The sequence below is a fragment of the Grammomys surdaster genome, unplaced genomic scaffold (genome assembly GCF_004785775.1).
Source record: "Grammomys surdaster isolate TR1022 unplaced genomic scaffold, NIH_TR_1.0 126048, whole genome shotgun sequence".
Lineage (NCBI taxonomy): Eukaryota > Metazoa > Chordata > Mammalia > Rodentia > Muridae > Grammomys > Grammomys surdaster.
The window spans coordinates 3,381,915-3,404,125 of NW_021620860.1; the positions used below are offsets into that span (position 1 = coordinate 3,381,915).

General features: G+C 51.3%; 2 protein-coding genes and 1 long non-coding RNA gene across 3 annotated transcripts in view; 1 reads left to right on the forward strand and 2 right to left on the reverse strand.

Moving 5' to 3' along the window:
• Positions 1–852: 852 nt before the first annotated feature.
• Positions 853–3,223, reverse strand: Hoxb2 (homeobox B2). The gene is made up of 2 exons (XM_028755066.1): positions 2,663–3,223; positions 853–1,913 (listed from the first exon to the last, which is right to left on the reverse strand). Exons 1-2 carry the CDS (start codon positions 3,045–3,047, stop codon positions 1,234–1,236), a joined length of 1,065 nt encoding a protein of 354 aa, XP_028610899.1. The 5' UTR covers positions 3,048–3,223; the 3' UTR covers positions 853–1,233.
• Positions 3,224–4,599: 1,376 nt separating this feature from the next.
• LOC114610580 lies at positions 4,600–8,389 on the forward strand. The gene is made up of 3 exons (XR_003709703.1): positions 4,600–4,796; positions 6,434–6,551; positions 7,934–8,389. It is a non-coding gene; the product is annotated as an uncharacterized LOC114610580 (long non-coding RNA).
• Positions 8,390–8,400: 11 nt separating this feature from the next.
• Hoxb3 (homeobox B3) overlaps positions 8,401–22,211 on the reverse strand; it is a 31,468-nt gene continuing 17,657 nt past the window's right edge. Inside the window, exons 3-5 of the mRNA XM_028755193.1 lie at positions 13,630–13,717; positions 10,088–10,684; positions 8,401–9,254 (exon numbers count right to left, since the gene is read on the reverse strand). Of these exons, the coding sequence (XP_028611026.1) occupies positions 8,401–9,254; positions 10,088–10,535 (1,302 nt within the window). The 5' untranslated portion in view covers positions 10,536–10,684; positions 13,630–13,717. The remainder of the gene's footprint in view (positions 9,255–10,087; positions 10,685–13,629; positions 13,718–22,211) is intronic.

The window sequence follows — 22,211 nt, forward strand, 5'->3', positions numbered from 1 at the left end:
TCAAATAAAATAAGAACCCACAATTAGTGGGAGGCTCCCAGACTGTCTTTTCTTCGCTGTGAAAGATCTGACCTTTAAAAACTGGGAGTGGGGGCTGGAGCCGGGAGCCGAACCCCAGCGTCCCGCAGCCGCTGTCATGGCGGCCACAGTTGTTTCTCCGGCGCTCCAAGCCGCCCGGCCCAGCGCCATTTTGAGCATCGTTCCTGTTTCCCCGCTCTCCCTGCGGCTCGCTACGCTACTCCTGCAAGCCAAATGCCTCCTACCATGCCCGGACCTCCCTTCCCTACAAAATTCCTAAGTCCCATTCCAGTCCTCAACGACCTGGAGCACCCCCAGCAGCACTGGGCGACGGCGCAGGCCTTGACCCAAGTTAGCAGAATTGCTGCCTGGCTTCTGCACCTGATGCCGGCAGGCTAGCAAGCCCAAGAATTCCTCCTTCAATTCCTTTAACCCTTTGAGCAGCCTGCAGGGCTCGAAGCTGGCCTTTGAGACATTTTCTAGCACCCGCTTCTGTCCCCCTCGAACGCTGGTTTTCCTCCCACCCCCACCTTTATTTCCAAGCAGGGACCCAGGGAACATCCGAGCAGGGCTGGAGGCCATCCGTTGGCACATGAGTGGGTGACCAAGCGTCCATAAACTCACACAACTCTTCCTGGTGCCGTGGACAGAGAAATAGCCACCAAGCAGGGCCCCTTTTGTACCACCCGGACTTTGTCAGCCTGGGAGACAGGACCATGCCTTCGCTAGGGTCGCCTGAGCCAGAGCCAAACCAACCTCAAGTGGGGCCTGGAAAAAGCAAAGACTGACCTTAGGGACGTGGCAAAAAGGGCTGGATGTCAACAAAAACACTCATTTTCGTATTATAAAGACATTTATTTACTCTATGAAAATAATGTACAATAAATACTTTACCCTTTCCTATTATTAAACAATTTTAATAAATAATCTACAATCTAAAACTTCAAAAAGAGGAAAATAGGTCCCTCTAGTTCTTTGTAAGAAAACCCTTTCCCACTAGAGTTTAATTATTCCTGAGATTTCGTTGGAAGGAGTTTTACCAAGTGGAATTTTTTGTGTGGTTTTAAAAAGTGAAAAGGAGTGAATTAAACGCTAGTTCGTTAATACTTGGATTTTAACAGGACACATACATGTGACTAGGAGTGGAGAAGGCCCGGTTTTTCCCCCCTAGCAGCCAAGGACGACCAGATGGAAAGGACCAAAGATCGAAAACAGTTAGGGAAATTGCAAGTCGATGGCACAGAGTGTGCTGGTGAAGAAGTCCAGCTCTTCTTCGGAAAAGGGCACAGGGCTATCGAGCGAGCCCTGCAGGCTGGGCGAAAGGCCTCCGGACATCTGGAGACAGGAGTCTGCAGCGAAGAAGTTGAGATCGGGCAGGAAAGGCGAATCCTGCCGTTCGGGGCAGGCGTCCTCCGGCAGGGGCTCGCTCTGCAGGCCTCGGGCTCTGAGCATTGTGCAGCCGGGGCTCGATGCGCCCATACTTTCCAGGGCAGTGGCAGGCTGCGCCGGCGGCGGTGCGCCCCGGGGTCCCTCCGCGGTCTCGGCGTGGAGGAAGCAGGCTTCCCGCAGCCGATGAGACGCGACGTCGCGGGGGCTGACCGTGGGCTTCTCGGCTGGCTCTCCCGCGTCGTCCGGGGCGCTCGGCCCGCCTGGCTCTCCATCGGGCGGCTCTCGATGCTGCGTCTGCCGCTTGTGTTTCATGCGTCGGTTCTGGAACCAGACTTTGACCTGCCTTTCGGTGAGGTCCAGCAAGGCGGCGATCTCAACGCGCCGCGGCCGGCACAGATACTTGTTGAAGTGGAATTCCTTTTCCAGCTCCAGCAGTTGCGTGTTGGTGTAGGCCGTGCGCAGTCTGCGGGAGCCGCTGCTGCCGCTGTCTGACAATCCGGGGCCATCTGGGGGGTGGGGGGGAAGCACCCCTGTGTTATCAGGTCTCAAGGCAGCCCCGGTTTTGCTGAGATCAGGAGCACCCCATCGGCTAAAAAGACTATCAGCAGTCCTACTCAGGCTCCCACCCCACCCCCACAGCGCTTCCCTCTGTGTCTTTGGTTTTTTTTTTTTTTTTTTTTTAAGCGCTCTTCCATGTAGGCAGACCTAGCCCGGGTCAACTCGGTGCCTTCAGAGCCACCCACGGGCCACGTAGGGGGCGGGGAACAATTTCTCTTAGCTCCCAGAACCTCTGAGCCTTCCCTCCACCAGTCCTCCTTATGGATCCCTCAATTCGGAACTTTCCAACTCAACCTGGGGAGAGGGATCACAAATTGTTCTTCACTCCTTTCCTTCCTAGCTTTTGAATTCCCTCTTCTCCCCTAGGTTTAGGGGAGCTAGAAGGATCGCATCTTTACCAGGCTCCAGGCACACTTCATTCCTCTACACAGAAAACGGGAAAACACTTGAATCGAATCGTTTTCTTCTAAGCACATTAAAAAAAAAAAAAGCAACCTCCCCACCCTCAATCGGCTTCCAAAATCTTCTGGGGTGGAGGCGGGGTGCTAGCAGTGGCTAGGCCTGAACTCCAGCGGGATACTCTGCTTCCCTAACCGCAGATCCGTCGACCTAGGGAACCCCACCAGGCTCCCCATCACCTCACATTCTCCCCTCTTTTCCAACTGCCCCTCACCCCGCCCCTACCACGCTAACCCACCTGATGGTGATCCGACCCCGGAGGCCCGGACCGAGGAGGCGGCTGGAGAAGGGGATGCGGCGGATTGGTTGGGTTTCTTGGCGGATTTCTTCTCTTTCATCCAGGGGAACTCGGGGGCTGGGGGGGCGACGGGGGGTGGCGGCGGTGGCCGCAGAGCAGGCCCATCTCCGGCTTGCTTTTGGCTCCCTGGTCTCTGAAGGGTGGAGGCGCCGAGCTGGAGGCTGGGGAAGGTTTGCTCCAGAGGAGGAGGAGGAGGAATTAATGTCGACTCCTTGATTGATGAAGTTTGAAATGTCTCCAAGACAGCGGGGAAGGAAGTCAGACACTCGGCGAGCGATGGCTGGCTGTTTATAAACCCAATCTCCCTCTCAAATTCAAAATTCATGGCTTTCAATGGTGGGGGAGGGGGCCCGCTGGGGGGGGCGTCAGGAGGGAGGATCAGAGGGACCCCCTCTCCCGCCCCCCCCCAGGTTTATGCAATGGAGCAATTTCGCGGGGGGAGGGGGATTTCGCTCTCTCTTTTTTTTTAAATTTAAGCCTTTATAATTGTATATTGCTGATAAATACAAGCGTATGGGGACTCTCTCTATTAAACCCAGGACTCCGACGAAATTGCAGGGAATTCATGGTCACGGGACTGGTCTCCGCCAATCGCTCGTCTGGGCCTGGTGGAAAACACAGGCATTATTTGCTTTAATTGATTCAAAAACTCCAGAGGACCACGACCTGGATACCATAAGGCTTTCTCCTCTACCTCCAGTCCTACATCAGTACCCCACACTCTCCCCAATGGCTCTCTTTTCCCAGAAAAGCCAGAAGAACCTCTTCCTTCCCTTCTGAGACTGTGTGGTGGTGGGAAACAACCCCACTTAAGGGAGAAATGGAGTCAGTTAATATGCTTTCTTTATGTGGCCGTCAATAGCCTCTTACCCCACCACCATCTCAACCCACAAAAGGAAAAAAAAAAAAGCTCACTTGGGAAGAAGTGGGAGCAGAAAGAGGCTTCCACGCCTTGGGGAAAGGTCAGTATTAAGGTAAAAATCAGAAAGGAGATGGATGAAGGACAGCACTAACCAGCAGCAGCATCCCACCCACCCACTGAAAGTTCACACTTCAGAAATGAAGGAGCTGGCACACAGCAGGAGACAGATGCCAGGAGCACCTTGGGGCATGGGCCTACTTTCCCAGCTATGTACCCTGGATTCTATCCTCTGCTCAGTATTTATAAGCAGTTTCTTATGTCCACTTGCCTTCCTGTTGGGGTCATCTATACTCACACTGTGACACCCCAAGCCTGACAGTAGGAGTGTCTAAGAAGTTTGAAGGTGACAGACAACCCTCAAGGTGTATCTATGCCTATATATGCAGGGGCACCAACGTAGCCATCCTTAACTTTCAAAGCTAAAGTCAATGCACAGTCTTCCTCTAGACAAAAGGATTTTCCCTCTATATTTTCTTTTGGGCTACTTTTTAAATCCCTGGCAAGGAAAAAAAATTTCTAAAGATGGTGGGGGAAGATAATGACCATAACTGAGATTATATTCTTCTTTTGGCCCCCAGAGAGGAAAAAATGTAATGTCTTCTATTGTGAGGAGCCTATGGTAGGCTCCACTTTAGAATACAGTAATTTACTAGAGGAAGGAGGAAAAAAAAAACCACCTCAGAGCCACAAGCAATTCGGTGGGCAACTAGGCCTCAAAGCTGAAAATGAGAAGTCGACCTAGGGGAAGATTTTTAAATAAGTGGGTCAGAGGGACCAAGAGGAGATGAGGCGATCAATCTTAGCCCCCTGACAGTTCCCTCCGATTGCATCAAAGAATTTGGCTCTTTGGGAAAGCAGAGGGAACAGTCTAAATTCCACATCCCTTAAAAAGGCCTGAGGGAGGGGGGAGCCAAAGAGAAAGGTGATTCTGGGAGATCTAGGAAACAGATGGGAAATGGGGACAGAGGGAAGGCGCTAACTTGGGTGGAAAGTTTGCCCCGAAGAACTCCCACGGCTCTGGCCTCCCCTCCCCCTCTTGGGCTCTCTGTCGCCTAGCCTAGAGGAGAAGCTGGTTAGCAGAGAAATGGCAACTCAGAGGAGCGCTGGAACTAGAAACTTTCTGTCAGTGTAACAACGTCCGCGTGGGTGGTGGTGAGTATGTAAAGAAAGAAAGAAAAGAAAAAGGCAGAGAAGTTTGCTGGGAAACGTGGGAAACGGGGGGGGGGGGCGGCGGGGGGGCGGACCTGGAGCTGGTGGCTGCTGGACAGAACGAGGCAGGCTCTTGGGAAACTGCTCTTAACTAGGCCAGCGGGCCAGAGAGGGTGGTGTGTGTCTCAGCTGAAACAAAACAGAACAAAACAAAACGATATATACATATATTTTCCTGGATGGTGGTTAGCAGAGGAGAAGCCAAATAGTAGCTGTCTGGAAGGGAGTTCTGTGCTGTGAGGCCTGGGAGAGGGCCTTCTTCCCGGCAGAAACCTTGGGCACCTCCACAAGTTTTGTAACAGGCACTCCAGCTGGCTGCAGTATCCGAGGAGGCTCTTCTAAGGCAACCAGAGTCCAGACTGTCCTGTAGGACATACAGCTTTCTAACCTTTGATGACATATTTTATGGCCAGATTAGTGAACAGTAGAAAACTTGGGTGTTAAAGGGGAGAACCCTCCCTTCCAGAGACATCCCTCCTGCACTGTCTGCTAACTAACTGTGCAGATTTATATCCATGGGTTTTTTTTTTAACGGCTTTAGATGAGTGCCTGGAATCTGGAAAACAGAAGGGTAGGTCCTATTTTTGTTTAGCGTTCCAGCTCCTAGCCACAATATATGAATATACCTAGCTAAATTCTCTCTTAACTGGTTCCTCTCCAGCTAGATAAATAAGCAATCCACCCTTCCCTCACAGCCAAACATGATCCTTCGAGTAGTCATAGCATTCAGAAATGTTATTAAGGGAGAGGAGGAGAAAAGGAAAGACAGACCCTTGAGCGTTATTTGATCCCAATCAAACTTTGCACACTCCTCTGCCTTTAATTTATAGCCTGACCCAATGCTAAATTGCTTGCTGCCCGGATGAGCCAAGTCCAGTTTTTTTTTTAAATCCTACTTGGTGGGGAGGGGGTGTATTACTCAGGTTGTTTTTTTATTGTTATTTATTGTTGCATAAAGACTGTGATTACTAACCTTGGACTGCCAGGATACAACATAAAAATGAAAATCAGCCCTCGCTTTAAGGCTGAGGCCTGGAACGATTCTTATCCATGCCGGGGGCGGGCGCGGGGGGACCACTACCACCAAATATATGCTCCTAATTAAGCAATGCGGGCTCGTCGCTTACAATTAGAATTATGTAACTCTTCAGCGGGCAGCCATCGCTTCTCTTTCAACGAATTAGCTCCATATTTCAGCCTCCCTGTCTCCTCGCTCTTATCGGATACTGGGATGCGGTGGTGACATTTCATCTTTGACAGACCCTCTCCATCCTCACTCCAATGTGATAAAACTTTTATGGAACCAGGACTAAGAAATGAAGTTTTCCCAAGCATCGTGGAAACAGAACCTTACGTTAGCCTGGGGACCATTTTATTTACACTTGGTTTCTACAGCTTCCCCTCACTCCCTTCTCTTCCCTGGCAGGAGAAATCTAACCAGTCTTCCTCTTCCTCTGCCCTGGGCTTCATTTAATGATTGAATTTCACTTGGGTTTGAAGGCTTGACCTGAGAAGTCTAGGCCTCGGTTTGTTATTGTTTTTTCCCCCAGATTAATCATTTTCCTTTGTTTTCATTTTAGACCCAATGATGGTTGGGCTTCAGGTCACGTGACAGCCTCATTGTAGCTCCGGAAGAGAACATGAAGTTTAGGTTGCCTGGAAGAAGCAGTAATAAGCTAGATTTGGGGTTAGCTTGATGTGAGCAGAGGGGTGCATGGAGGTGGTGGTCAAAGGGACAAAAGGGAACAACGACTAAGAGAAACAGACAGGCAGAGGCTGAACAAAATTAGCCCAGGATTCCCTTCCCTTCCCAACCCCTCCAAGCTCCTTACTTAAACCTTAGCCTAAGAACTTGGCAGAATGGTCCAGACCGGTACGAATGTCAAAAACTGAGTTGAAACCAGGAGGAAAATCAGGGGAGGGGACACAGGGGCCTGAGCAGTGGGCAAGGAGGCCGGGAAGTGTCACCAATGCCCTCCTGCTAGGGGACATTTGGCCTTTTTCTGCAACCTGAACTGGACCACCAGGACAAGATAAAATTGATAACAGAAAGTTTATTCAAGAATTGTTTTGACAGACAACTCTTTTAACTAAGAGAAAAAATAACTACAGAAGAACAAAGAAAGTTCCAAGAGAGAATTAACTTCTTATCTCTACAAATTCAGGACTATACAGTGACATTTAGGAGCTGAGTTCATGCCTTTTAGAACTAATTACAATTGCTCATAAGTACGAGTTTAACATAAATCTACAGCTCTTGTCTAGAATACAGTAAAAACTAAAATAGCTGGTTTTACATGACAGGAAACACAACATCCTTTATAACAAGTAAATACTAAAAAAGTACATTTTTTCCTTTTTTTGTCCCTCATATAAATACGTAATGTAGGGGATAAATAATACAAAAAAGAAAATATTTTAACAGGCTATAACCAATAAATATATATGAAAATGTTCACTAGAACACACGCTTTTTGAGCGAAGCTGGACTTCTGCAGGCCCAGACATCTCTCACAGTTGTTTTTTTTTTTTTAATATCCATTAAAATGTAAACTCCAAGTGCAACAAGAAAGTCCTGTCAGGAACTGGAGCAAGGGACACAGGCCCAGCTGCAGCACCTGCCTAGGACAGACAGTTTGTTCAAATATACCCTGTTTTCACGTTAAGTCAAGAGAATAACAGAAGAAAAAGGAAAGTGGAGAGCCTCCTGTGGAGAGTGGGATGGGGTGGGAGCTGAGAGGCTGTAGACTGGGCAAACCTCCAGTCCTGACAACTTGCCTGCCTTAGCCTCTTAACTTTTCCTTAAAAGAAAAAATATATTTATTTATTTATATTATAGGCAGCTCTGACTTTCAGGATATCTTACCATCCCTGAGCCCTCTGAAAATTGTAATCAATAGGGGTGGGGGTGTAGATATGAATGTCCTTAGAGCAGAAAACCATAGGGCTAGAAATGATGGCCACAGCAAGAAGCCTAACATAGATGGGGTGGGGGAGGGGGGAGTTGAAGCTTCAGGGAAATAGGAGAGAAACATACGTTGTGCCCTTAGATTTAAATCTGTTTTCTTATTTTTCATAAGGAGACTGAAAGGGAAAACAAAAAAAAAAATCAAGATTTGGGGGAATTACCCACAGAGATGCAAGGTAAGTCGATGATAACCAACCCATTAAGTTTTGAATGTGCTTCTCTGCCCTGCTTGCCTATCTTGGCTCCCTCTACCCGACTCCACTTCACCTCTCCAATCTGAAATTCCAACTTGGTAGTGCTGGAACCCTGGGACCCCTGGGATTGATGTGGTCCGTCTCCAACCTGCTGTGGATTCCTTTCCAAGGGTGTTGACAGGCAGATGGAACCAGGCAAGGAGGACTTAAAAGACAGCCCCTCGGGCCTGGGAGCCAGGAAGGTACCCCAGGCCTGTCCTGTTTCTGGAAGCCTGGCGACAACCCCAACACACACCTCTTTCAGGACTCCAAACCGCGCCCATCCCCCAGTTCCACCGTCTCCCTGGCCCTTAACCTCACCCCCCCTCCCAACCCGCCCCTCACATCACAGGTGTGTCAGTTTGGGCGCTTCTTGGATTCTACCCTGAGGCGGTGCGTGGTGAGAGGAGAGGTCTGTGTACGTGGGGTGAGGGTCACAGGGTCCGTGATGCTGGCTGGGGGCCATAGGGGCCGCTCCGTTGTAGTCCAGGTTCCCCGAGGGGTGGTGGGAAAGGTGATTGAGGCCGTAGAGGGAGGGGCCGGCAGGGGGCGGCAGCGGATCCGCGTAGCCACCCCCGCCCACGTACACCGGACTGCCCTGCATGGTGGGCGTCCCGTAGGCGCCCCCGTTGGCTTGGAGGACGTGGGGCTCATACTCCGGCGCCGCCGGGGTTGGGGGGTACTTCTGTGGGGCGCCGCAACCCTTGAGAGGGGGCTGGTAGTTGGAAGGCAGCGCGTAGGCATTCTGGTGGCCTTTGCCGAAGGCTGGTGGGGACGGGCTGTCGTAGCTGGGGGTCATGGAGTGTAAGGCGTTCATGAAGCCGGCCGTGGACTGCATGGGCTGCGGGGGGCTTCCGGCCGGAGAGGGACCCCCGGAGGACGAGGCCAGCCCCTTGGCCTTCTGGTCTTTCTTGTACTTCATGCGGCGGTTCTGGAACCAGATCTTGATCTGGCGCTCGCTGAGGTTCAGCAGATTGGCCATCTCGACGCGGCGCGGCCGGCACAAGTAGCGGTTGAAGTGGAATTCCTTCTCCAGCTCAACCAGCTGCGCGCTCGTGTACGCCGTCCGGGCCCGCTTGGACGCCGCCGACCCCGGGGGGCTCTTGTCCCCTCCCCCGCCGCCGCCCCCGCCGCCGCTGCCGCCGCTGCCACCACCGCCGCCGCCGCCGCTGCCGCCGCCGCCACCACCACAACCTTCTGCTGGACCCGAGGGGGGAGGGGTGGGAAGGGGAGAAAATGAAATAAAAGATAATTACTGAACACGCCGAAATTGAATGCATCGTTTCTTAATAAATCCAGGCCTGGACTCGGAGGCCCCGCTGCCCTCCCCTTCGCGTCCCCGCCTCCTCCTCCACACCAACCCCCCCACCTCCCGTCGCATTAGCGGACACTCTATAATAGTGGCATTTATTAAGAGACCTGTTCTCCTCTCACTGCCCCGGCTTATGAAAATTTGATCATGTCACACAGACAGAGCTGCGTGGCCATTTATTTAGGGCTAGGTTTTTGCGTGTGCGCGCACCCCTCCCCATATATCCAAATCCAAGTCTGAGATGATTCCTCCCTTCTGTCTGCTCTCTTTACAAGACAGGTGTGACTGGGAACACCTTGGGGGGACTGGACACTGGTGGGCAGGACCTGGAAGTGTGGCACGTAGAGGCTGCGGTGGCTGCAGGCCGGGACCTCAGGCTGCCTGAGTGATGCTGATTAATACCCACAGTAATCATACTTAATAATAATCTATCCTTGATGATTCTGTGCCTCCGGGCGGTGCGGCCTTGGGAAGGGCTGAGAGGCCAACCGACCCAACTCCTGGAAACTCTTGGAAGCCCAGGCGAAGGATGGTTGGAGGGACTGGGTGTTGGTCAGGTCAGAGGTCATCAGGTGGTGAGAGGTAACTAAAAAACACTAGGCAGCCACCTAGTATTGTTTCCAGGCCGCCTTGTGGGCGCCTAGGAGTCGGATGCTAGAATAACAGTGAGATTCCTGGGCTGGACAAAAGCTGACGGACTAGGAAGGCAGAGAGCTGGTACCTGTGCCGGGGGAGCTGTTTTTCAGCTTGGACGTTTGCCTCGACTCTTTCATCCAGGGGAATATCTGTTTGGTGAGGGTGGAGTTGGAGCCGGCACCGCACTTGGGGGGGCCGCTTTTGCTGGGCCCGCCCCCGTTATTGCTGTTGCTAGTGGTACTGGTAGGTGCGGAGCTGGGTGGGGGTGAGCCCGGAGGTGCGGGCAGGGGCTCTGGGGCCAGGCCTGGCCTCATGCAGCTGCCGTTGAGCTCCTTGCTCTTGGCATGTGGGGCGGCATTGCCCAGGGACTGCAGGGAACACGCTGAGCGCTGGTAGTCACCCTCCAGGTGCGTGGCGGCCTGAAAGGGGGGCTGGGGAGGCCCGTCGTAGCCGAAACCATTGCTGCCAGGGTACGAGGAGTAGCCTCCGAAGAGCGCAGCTGCGGTGTTGTCGTAGTAGGTGGCTTTCTGCATCGCTGGGCGAGGCCCGGGCAGTGGGTGGCAACTTGCAAGGGCCTGATACCCTCACGACCGGACATTGGCACCCCTGGGGGTCACGTGACACGCCGGACCCCCCTCCCCTTTCTGCCCCCCTCCTCCCGGGTCTGTTCCAAGCGGCTGACCTGCGGGGCGAGAGAAGAGACAGAGGGGGAGAAGAGGACCGGGCCTCGAATCCATCTTAGGAACTAAAAAGGGAACTGACATCAATAGTTTTTTTTTTCCTTCTCCCCTCGCCAGTATCTCTGCAGCAGACGCTGAGACCAAGTATCTAACCTGACATGGATGTTTCTCACTTCAACTTTAATTTTTAAGGGAAAAAGAAAGCACCGATTTTCATTTCCATTTTTTTTTTTTTTTTTTTTTTACAAAATCAAGACGGTACTCCTTCGGAGAACGCTTAGGAATAGAACACCACTGCTTCGTGGGCCATTGCCTCTCTCTGCCTCCCGCACTCACCCCTGGCCTCTCCTACAATTTCTCCTTACCGACCCCCCCCCCAACTCCCTAGAATGGGGCAATTCCAAGGAAAGGACACTATTAGACTCCAAAATAAAAGCATCCCGGAGGTTCTTCTTCCCGTAGTGAGGCCTCTCTACCTCAGATCTCTCGTCCTTCCATATCCTTCCACCTAAGCAAAGTCTAGCCGGGAAGGAACTTTCAGATCTCGGACCCAAGCTGGACTGAAAAGCAAGTTCATCTTGGGACCCTTCCCTCCAAGATCATAGCAGCCTCAGGCAGAAAATTCCTGAAGATTTTTAACCTCAGAGGCAGTGGAACCAGCTTCATCCATCTATGTCCCATCTGAAGGTACCATCACCTCCAGTCTTGGCTCAGGCAGGCCTGGAACCCAGCAGCCAGAGGCTCCTGTGGAGCCTCCAAATGGACCACGATTGTTTAGATTTCCCAGGCAAGGCCGGTTGGTGCTATGACCATTTGGTTTGTGTCTTCCCCCCATCCTTTCTATAACAGTCTGTTTTCTTTTATTTCTCAGGGGGGGAAAAAAAGAAAAGAAAAAGAAAAAAACTGTGCAGCTGCTGGAATCTCTTTTCTACTGAGATGGGGGAAATTATTCCGGACGATAAAGACTCACAAAACAAGTTGAACAGTATTCTCCTCTGGATTCAAAGGGGAGGCTGTTTACTGAGGTTCCCAACAGCAAAAAAGAAAAGAAAATTATGGTCACTATCTTAACATGGCCTTTTAAAAATGCACCAGAAAAATAAAGCTGGACCGTGTCAGGGGGTTTTGTATTTGTTTCAAGATTTCTGACGGTATCTCCTCTTTCTCTGTATCTTCTCCAGCCCTCTTATGGGGACTTCCCTAAAACCTCCAGACTGAACCTCTCTGTATCATGTACTTTGGGCAAAACTTAAAATATCATTCAGGCCAGCTGGTCAACTCAAAAGAAAACTTAGTAAAAATGAAAAGAAAAAAAAAAACACCAACCCTTCAGGTGGGGTGATTCCCTCCCACCTACAAACGCCGCCCTTATGACACGGATCTGTACTTAAAGGGGAGCTTACACATCCCTGAGTTCCAATTGGTTTCTGGGAAATTTTTGTTTCTGGAAATACACATGGGTCTGCAAAGCAGCAGGTCCTTCCAGGGAGGACTGGAGTTCAATTGACCAGGCTGACCCACCCCCTTTATTAGTATTAGCATTAGCCTCTGATGATTTAACCAAAATTAGCTTCGGAGCAGCCCTGGCTGAAAGGGAGAATTAATTAACCGACATCAGTTGAGTTTGTTATTAATAGATAGAGAAGAGAATGAAATAAAAACCTTGCAGGGGGGGTAGCTGGCTGGGCCCTGGCTTTATTTAGTCTAAATGATTGTTACAGCAATAATGATGATGGTGGTAATAATAATAATAACAACAACAACAAATAAAAACCCAGTAATTTGACTAGATGCCTGGGGCCGAAATTTCTGTCGCTCCCCCAGCAATAAGCCCGAAACCATCGCAGGACAGAGGCCAGGCGAGTGTGGGAAGCGAAGGAGCCAGAGACGGGATAGGAAAGAATGGAGACTCCTCTGGCGGTGAGACAAGGCCAGGAAGGTTTGTGGATTCGGAGAGCCTCCAGCTGCCGCTGCTGGCCGGCTGTCTGGCCGCTGCGGCGGCGGTGGCTGGCGAGGAGCAACCAGCCTCCTGCTCAGGCTCAAGGAGGCGAGGAGAAACCGATCGGGACGCCGAACTGGTTAGCTGCGGCAGGTTCCAAGCACACCGGCCGGGCCCGGGCCGAGCTCCGCGGCAGCAAGTTTGGCGCTGGAGGTAACCGAATTAAAAGGCGCCTTAGCAACTCTGCTCCGGGACTTTTCCTAACAGGGCTCCAGGCTGGAAGGCGCAGAGGCCTGGCTCAATGGGACAGTAAGGAACCCGAAGGTGTCACGGGGATCTGAAATCTGGGATCCAGAAGAGGGGGTGGGGAACAGCTCTACCTAACCAAACAAGTCTATTTCCCTTGCCTCCATGTTGGAAAAATTCAGGCTCCATAGGGCTTCTCGGAAGGGTGGGATGGAGACAGTGGCTCCGGGCTTCCCCTCAGGGTCTCGCTAGAGAATGGAGGCAAGCCCCCCCATCCAGAACCCCACCTTTCCAGGCACACTCCTGGGAGAGCCAGGAAGAGTAACAATAGCTGGAGAAACCCCAGGAGAGAGGATAGGCCACCTTCCAGGACTTAAAAAAATAATAATAACGAAAGGAAGAAAAAAATTAAAGGATAAGAAAAGGAAAGAGAAAGGTTTGGCTCTTCTTAGCAAACGGGGGAGAGGGGATTCAGCCCTGGGTCTGGCTGCTGGAAGAGAAGAGAGAGGAAAAGGAGAAAAGCGGAAAGGAAGAGAGAGGGAGGGGGGAGGGAGGGGGAGAGAGGGAGAGGGAGAGAGAGAGGGAGAGAGAGAGAGAGAGAGAGAGAGAGAGAGAGAGAGAGAGAGAGTCAGTCGCTGCGTGGAAGGAAGCTTAAAGCTTGTGAACTCTTCTTGAACCGAGATTGGAGTCATATGGGCCATAAATCATTGAGACATACTCTCCGCCATTCACAAACTGATAGCCTATTTCAGTCCAGCTTACCTTAGCCACCGACGAGGGGAGAACAGGCAGACATAATATATATTCACATCGAGCCCCAGCGCGAGCGGCAGGCGAGAAATCTCCCCTCCTTGAAGGCAAAGGAAAAAAAGACCACTGTTTAAAGCTGCGGCCCCCCCCAAAGCCACCCCGACTGGGGAGCCCGAGGGGCAGACCGGCCAGAGGAGCCGCCGCGCGGCGTCCGCTTCAATTCACTCGGCTTTAGAGAGGGGGGTGCGCAGGAGGGAGGGGTAGGGGAGCTGGGGGGAAAAATAGCAGACCGAAAGGTGCTGGGAGGCTCGGCTCGCCGAGAATCCAGCTCCGGGCTCCAGCTCGGCCAAGCCGCCACAGTGTGGTTGCCCTATAAGACTGGTACGCCCTACTCTCCGTAACAATGGCCTCTGCTTTTGCACAGGGAAAAAAAACACACACACACACACACACACGCTCGCCCCCCCACCTCTCCCCTTTAGCAAGCATAGATGCCTGATAAGGAGGGAAGGTGATCACAGTGCTAAGAGCTGGGGGGGGTGTGCCTCCCCCAAATAACAGTGCGAAGCAAAGAAAGTAGAAGGTGCTCTTGTTTTGTTTTGTTTTGTTTTTTAAACAGGAAAATTGTTTTACATCGAGATGGGGGAAGAAGAGAAGAGCAAAATGCAAAGAAAGCTAGTGGAGTTTACATAGTGCCCCCCCCCACTTATTCAGGCCCCACTATTGGACCATTATGCTAATTCGAGAAATGGCCTCTGGAGACCTAGCCAGAGGCTTGGCTGGGCCAGGGGTGCTGAGTATCCCTCCTGCCCACTCACAGGCGGCCCACCAAGCCACCAAGACTTTTTTTTTTTAAGTAGACACTCCTGGTGGCTGAGTCCCTAATCCCAGTCCCTGATCCTTCTCTCCTCCCCATGCCCCATCTCCCAGTTTCTAATGGGGGAGGGGGACAAGGCCAGACTTTACACACACACACACACACACACACACCCCTTTTGAGAACAGACAACTAGCGGTGAGTGATGATTAAAAACCCAGAACATCTTGCAGGGGGAGAGGGGTTGGAGGGAGGGTGACAGAAGGAAGGATCCCGTGGTTTAGCTGGAGCACCAGACAGCCGGTCAGAAGGGCTCTGAGAACTTCAATGAGTCGTTTCTGTTAAGATTCTCACCTCCAGACGGGCAGAAGGGGCTAAAGGGTGAAAAGGGTATTTGTACCCCGGAGAAGATGAGAACTCCAGAATGGCTTCATTTTGAATGTACTGGCGGACGGGATGGAGGATGATCATCAGTACTCAGAACCAATCTGTTTGTTTCTCCTCCTCCTCTACACCACCACCATGCTCTGCTCGGCAAGACTTAGGACTCTTGGCACAAGTGAAGGAGCTACAAAAGCTAAAAGTTTTCTTAGGGTGTGTTTGAACAGGGCAGGCAAAAGCAAGTAGGAGGCCTGTAGGAGGAAGACGGGAGCCAAGAATGTAGGTGTCTGCACATTTGGGCAGGGGGTGGGGAAAGAGCCATTGGCAGTAGAGGCAAGAAGACAAAAAGAGCCCAGGCCAATTTTACAGGCTGGAGTGCCTGCAGGCTGCCTAACTGCTGACTTAGGGAGATGACACAGAAGGCAGCCGGTGTCTCTTTTCTACCGGGATGGCTTGGAAACTGGTTCTCTCAACTTCATAAAGACAGATCCAGCTGGGAGCCTGTGCTTTCCTGATTAGGGCACTTGTTCTTTGCCTTCTCCCATCTGGATACACCAGGACAGGCATGGGACGGGGAACAAAGGTGAGAGATCTCCAGCTATTGCCTTCCCTCCGGAAAGGATGACAGGGTCTCACACTTGCAATAACTCTCTTGCCTTCCCCCCACCACCACCCCAAGGCTCTTCTTTAGGGGTAGTAAAGGGAATGGCCCTTGGCTTAGGGCCCCACTGTTTCTAAGCTCATCAAATCAGATCAAATGGGCTGGAGCAACTGGTTTTTCTGGGGCCCTGTTATACGGAAGGAACCTGTGGTCTTCCTATCCTTCAGCACCAGGAGTCACATGCACAGATGTGATACCTGGGATCCTACAGCCTCTCCAGAGCTGGAGCTAGAGGAAGGTGGGAGTGGAGAGGGTAAGTAGAGAAAGCGGGAGCCAATTTGCTGTGTTTATTAGTAGTATTAAGAAAAAAAATTAATGAAGTGTTGGGGCTCAAGCCAAGAGCCTCCTGAGGAACTGTTCTGCTATCCAACAACTGTGATATGAGATCTACAGGGTGAGACGCCAAAGAATTTGAGATCTGGCATGTCAGCAGCTCAGGCCAGGAAGACTTCCAGAGGCTTCAGGAAATTTCAATCACAGACCATCTCCTCTACTTCCCACAAATAAAGAGGGTTTTTTTTTTTAAATGTTCTTCAGACTCTTCAGCTCTTCTAAAAGCTACCACCACTGACTAGAGGTGGTTGTTGTGAAATTAAGAAGAAACCTGGTCACCTTTGGGACTGCACAGCTTTGCCTAAAGGGATAACAAAAGAGCCTACATGTCACCTAGCCACTGCTGTGGGGCACAACAGAGGCAGGGGTGGGGGGAGAAAATGGAAAAAACTTGGGGTAAGCAAAAGACTATCTTGTCCCAAGACTTCTTCACCCCTGGTGGTGCAAGAAGGAGGGGCATCCAGAGATGGGAGCAAAAAGGGGAGATCTAGGAGTGAGGAAAGGAGCAGGGGAAAAAATTCAGAGGATGTGCACCTCCGAATGTGGTAGAAGTTGAATCCAAGGTCTCATGATCAGTATTTGAGAGGCAATTAGATATTTGTTTAGTTTCTTGTCTTTCTCCTGCCCCCCCCCACCCCCAGGCCACAGGGAGCTGCCCGCCATGAAGCTGGGAGGTGACAGGGAACAGAGAAGTATGGCTTCCTCCAGAGGGTTTGTTCTGTTCAGAAAGGTGGTAGTGACCAAAGAGTCTTTGCAAATTGAGAAGACAAAGGCTGGGTGGGCAGTCGGAGTGAGGAGCTCGGGGCAGAGGACTTCCCAAGGATCTGAGGATAGTCTCTGTGGACTGAAAGAAGACAGAAGGATAGACTAGATACCATGATTTAGGGGTAGTTTGAAACGGGCAAGTGGGGAACAAATTTCCTCCTGGATTTAGAGAACTTGGTAACTTTGTGGGAAAGAGAGGGCAAGAAGAGGAAAAGCTCAAAGAATGAGCCAGCCAGCCAGTGTGAAACACTGGCAAACACAGATATGTGTTAAAACAAATGGGAGAGAGCACCCCCTTTCACGAGCATCCTTTTTGTCTTTGTAGAGACAGGGTGGTAGCTCTGCACTCTCTTCCACGACTTCTGCTTGGTACTCAGCATCGGGAGAGTAGGAGCCTTGTAAGCAACCTTGGAGTAGTTGACCACTGACTGCCCATCCTTGTGAACCTCAGTGCGATCATCCCTACCCACCCACCCCTAAAGAAAGTCAACAAAGAACAAACAAAAAATTAGCTCCATAAGGGCAAACAGAGCTGGCTCCTTTAAAACCAGCATCTGCACTCAGTCTTCTGGTGACCAGGGATTCCATTCTGAGCTCAAGCAGCAGAAAACTCCTCTGGCCTTACTGGAGCTGCGGCCGGCCCGAATTTAGCAAATTGCTTCTTGCTTTCCCTCGTCCAGGCTCCCTGTCCCATGCTCTTTTCTCGTGTGGTGGTTCAACTTTGTGAATACTTTAAAGTTCAAGCACATCTCCATGTCCTCTTAAATATGAATGATTTTAAAGCTTTAGGTTTGTAAACGGAGGAGCGTGTTATTAATGAAGATGGCTTTGTAAAATAGACATTTGTTTCCCTAGTCCCTGGCTCTCTAAAAATGCTTGAGTGGGAAGGAACAAAGAAACATGGGAAGGAGATCTGAGCGCTTTCCCCAAGGCGAGTGTAGACGCAGCTGATGATAGCTCCGAGGGGAGAGGGCGGGAGAAAGCCTGCCCCAATGAGAAAAGAAAAGAAAATCCAGGCTGTATCCCACCCCGCCTCAGACTAAGAGCGGGTAAGGAAGAACATCACATAAAGTCTCCTGGGTACCAGTGGAAGACCCCTAAAACTAATACTAATTGGACCACAATCAGCAGCAGGCAGGCTCTTTAGTCATGAAAGATCTGTTTCTGAATCAGGGACATGTAGAAGTTTAGCCCTGGGAAACCCCACCCCTGTCAGTGTGGAGACAAAGGTAGCCAGGATGGAGCAGCAGAGGGGAGAGGGGGGGAGAGACTGAATCCTGGGCAGCTGGGGGAGGATGCTGGGAGAAGGAGGGAGATAGTGGCTAGACTGGCTGGCTGAAGGACACAGTCCACTTCGAGTGGCCTGCAGGCAGGGTCTCTCCTGACTGATTGGATGTCTCTCTCCCAATGACCTCTGTTTAGCAGACAATAACTCACTGGATTAATGGCCAATCAGTGGAAGGCCTCCAAATATAAAACTCCAAAGTCAGAACGGGATAGGACGAGAGTCTAGGTCTGGGAGTCTTTTTATAACTTTCTCTCTCAAAATAGGTTTGGAGGACTGGACTATCTAACCAGAGTCTGGGATTTCTAAAAAAATGAAGTTACTTCGCTGTCTCCACTTCCTGCCTCAGAATCCCCAAGTCATACTTTTCCTAGGCATCCTAAAACTCTCCAAAACCCATCACCCTCCTTATATCCTTGATCCCAAAAGAAATTGCCCTTCACATAGCTGTGCATCTGGGAAGCCATTGCTTTCAAGTTTTGTGTCTCTGTAGTTGGAAGAAGAAGAAAAAGAAAATAGAATGAAACAAAGTAGGGACCTTCCATTTTGCTGGCCTCCATTCTAGTTACCGTGGAAGGACAGACAGTATGGTGCTATGGCACACTCCCAGATAAAGAAAGTCCAAAACATCCAGGGTCAAGGCTGAATCCCTGGGGAAGCTGCACCTGCTTTCACAGATTCTAAACTGTAATCCCACATTCTGGGTCTTGGGCTAAGATAAGAGGAACCTCAGATACTGGATTCCGGACAACTCCAGCCCTGGCTTAGCATCTAACAGAAAAAGACCCTTGTCTGATGAAGCTAAGGCCCGTCTCCCTTAAACCCTGCACGATTCCAGCTCACCCCAGCTAGCTAGATCTCCATTGTCATTACTCTTGACCTGGGCTTCCATTCTGTTAAGAACAGGGATTCCTTCAAGAACACACAGTCCAGAGGACTTCCTAGAGGTACAGGCAGAGACAAACTCTGAATTTTGCAAACAAACCATGCAGTAACTTCTATAGTCAGATATCCACAGAACTGCCAGACACACAGGAAGTTACTCCCAAGCGGTATCCCACAGAAGATGGAGATACTGAGAGGCACCTGAAAGCAGAATGAGGGAGAACTTGGGTGTCTAGTCCAACTCTGCCATTCTAGCAGAGAGGGAAACTGGGGCCCACAGTGAAAACTAAATTGAATTTGGGTTACACTTGCTACAGTCTTGAGATCTAGGAGACTTGGCCTTTAATCATGGCAGCTTGGTTGTGTGACTTGAAGTTGAGCGTTCTTTGGGCCTCAGTGTGCCTCCCTTTAGAGCCAAGCTGTTTGTACGGAGGTGAAGGAGCAGACTAAATAAATGATCTCCAAGGTTCTCTTTCAGGCTGAATATTGGTTATTCTCTATGTCCTAATGTAAATATGAGTAACGGCAAACAATAATAAACTGAGTTCAGCTGATAAGTGCAGCAGTGCCATTGTTATCAGCCGCAAAATACTTCCTCTTGGGATTTACACGTTTACTCTGCTACCACTGAGCACAAGTCCCTGTCTGGGTCCTCTCTCTTGCCCCCACAGAAACAGTGGGTCTCCCTGCTCCTCTTCTGAGTGGAGGATGGGTTGTTTTCTATGCTTCTTACAAAATCTAAAGTGCTATTTTTGGATGCAGCCATCTGAGTAGTAAATAATTAATTTGTATAATTAGAAAAGGAAGGCTTCAACCTGGTAATTTTTAACCAGGCATCAATAAGCCCATTGTACCAGCCTGGCCTTCTCACCCCAATCTCCCCCCCCCCACTTCTGCCCACACACCTACTAGCTCCCAAAGTTGCCCTCCCCCCACCCCTCAATTGACAACCAGCATTTCCAGGACGGCCAATGTGTGTGTGGTGGGGGCTTTGGGGGGTGTCCTCAGAGCCAGAGTCTGCTCCCATCCCAACAAAGTTCCTTTCTCTGCTGTTCCCCCAGAGATCCATCTGCAGGCAGCTGCCCCTCAAAGTATGATTTCCTACACACCCACCCCAAGCTGCACTGAGCTCCAGGTCCAGCTCTCAGCTCTTGAGAAACAGGCAATCCACCTTCTCAGCTCAAGATGCCCCAACAAGGCAGTGGGTTTGCATTTCAAGAAACGCCCATTAATATCAATTTACTTCACTGAAACCTCGGGTTCTTCATCAAGTTGATGATTTATGATAAAATCAATTAAATTACGGCCACTTAGGGCCCAGCCGCTTCCTCTCAGATTTCATTGGTTCGGGCCCAAGTGTCTGGTGGAAAAATGCAAGTTTAGCTGGAGGCGAGGAAAGATAATTCTGTGGCTGAGAAAATTTAATGCAAAACAATTTGCAGGCAGAGCCGGTGTCTGGACAGAAACACAAGAGCCACTAGTTGGCCTGCGGAAATAACTATCTAGGGGTCAAAATGTTTTCTCCCCACCCTCAACATTCTGCATGGTTCCCTTATTTTTGGTCATCTGTGTGTTTACTTAACACCACCTCTCAACAGAGACTGGGAGGATTTGAGCAGCAATGGTAGGACCCAACCCTTCCAAGACCAGACTTCAATGGCCCCCATTTCCCTTGCTATAACAAGTCTCCCCTACCCCACACCCTTTCACCCAACCATGTTTGCTAAATTCTTAGCATCCCACTACAAAGTTACAGATCCAAAGTGAAGATGAGCCAGGATAGGCGTGGGCTGGCAGTACACATACAGAGAGGAAAGAGGAGCGGTTGCCAGAGGCCTGGACAAGCAGGCTTTGCTGCCTGTGACTTTTTAGAAGAAAGAAAGGTCAGGCTGGAGAAGCAATACCTCACCGACAGCATAAAGAGACAGTGAATGGTACCCAAAGCTACCCTATTCCAAGGTACCAGGACCAGAGGACACCCAGTCCCACTCCTGGCTCTTTATATGCACTCACAAATTGATTCTATGTAACTGCAACGCCAATCAGAGCACACACATACACGCCCAGGGTTTAGGCCCACTCCCATAATACACAATCTCCACACGTGCGTGCCTGCACACCCCTCATGCCTCACAAAGCACCACACCCTTCGCCTGTGAAGAGGTGATTCCTAGGGTCTTCCTGCATCTGAGAAAATAAATCCCAATGCATCAGCCTAGCATCGCCTCCCACGCCAAGGAAAGCGGCTTCTCCCCGCCTCTACTCTGTTTGGTTTTTGGTTTCCAGAGCAGGCAGATAGTAAACACAGCTTCTCTGAAAGCCATAAATCAAGCCCTCTCCTACCTTCTCAGCTTAACACCCAGCCTCCGCGTAACCTCTTGTCATTTCAGCTTCAAATAACTCCTAGGTGCTAAAGGGCTGGCCCAGTGACAGCTGGGCTGTGCAAGCCAGGCCCAGCCTCATGTTTCCCTCACCACCCACAGCTCCCATCTCCCCTGGGAAAATCCCTCAAAGTCTCTATCCTTCCTGAACCCCAGAGCTCCCCAAATCCTGATCGGATCTTGTCTACCCACAGCTACAGATCCACAGTCTTCCACACTCGCCCTACACCCCAGGACCCCGGACCCCAATCTCAGTCCCATACCATCTCCTCTAAGTTGTTCTGATCTTTGTTTAGCATTCAGATGCCACCGTGGGGAGTGAGGGTATCCGCGACCCTCTCTCCACACCCACCGGGCCGCGGGGCGCTGGACTGAGCACCGCACACTTACCTGTGCGGTCTCGGACTAGGGTACGAGCCGAGGCGGGCGGCCGAGTGCGGGGAACGCGTGAGAGCTGATGGTCAGTCCCGGGACCCTCGGCCCGGGCTGGGGATGCGCCTGGGCCGGCCACATCCTGGTCGCTTGGCCCGGGGAGCACCCCCGCCGTGCTGGAGGGGGGGTGAGGAAGAAAGAGGCCGGCCTGCGCCTCGCCCCCGCCCCCGGCTTTGTTCCGCCTGCGGGGCCCGGAGCAAGGCTCCTGCTCAGGGATGCTCCGGGTAGGCCAAGTCCTCGGTCCCACCAAAGCCGGCGCCGAATTGCGGGGAAACCCAGGTTGGTGCGGGACCCGGCCTGAGAAGTGACCGAGTCGCCGAGCGAAAGAAGTGGCGACTGACAGGGCCACTGAGAAGCGCAGGGGCCTCGGGGGCGCCATGGCGGAAGGCGGGCGCACCGGCGGCTCTTCAATGTCACCAGCGAAATGGGTTCCATATGTCCGGCCCGAAGGAGAAGGGAGGGAATGGGAGACGGTCCAGGGCAGGGCAGGAGGGGGTGGGGTACTATGGAGGAGGGAGAGCTTGGGCAACAGAGGTAATGGGAAGAACTGATGGGGGCCCAAAGGATTGCTTTCTTTCTTTTTCTCCTTCTTCCCCAACTTCCCCTTCAGGCCTTTTAAAGTTGCTTAGGCTGATAGGGTCTCTCCCTTTTATT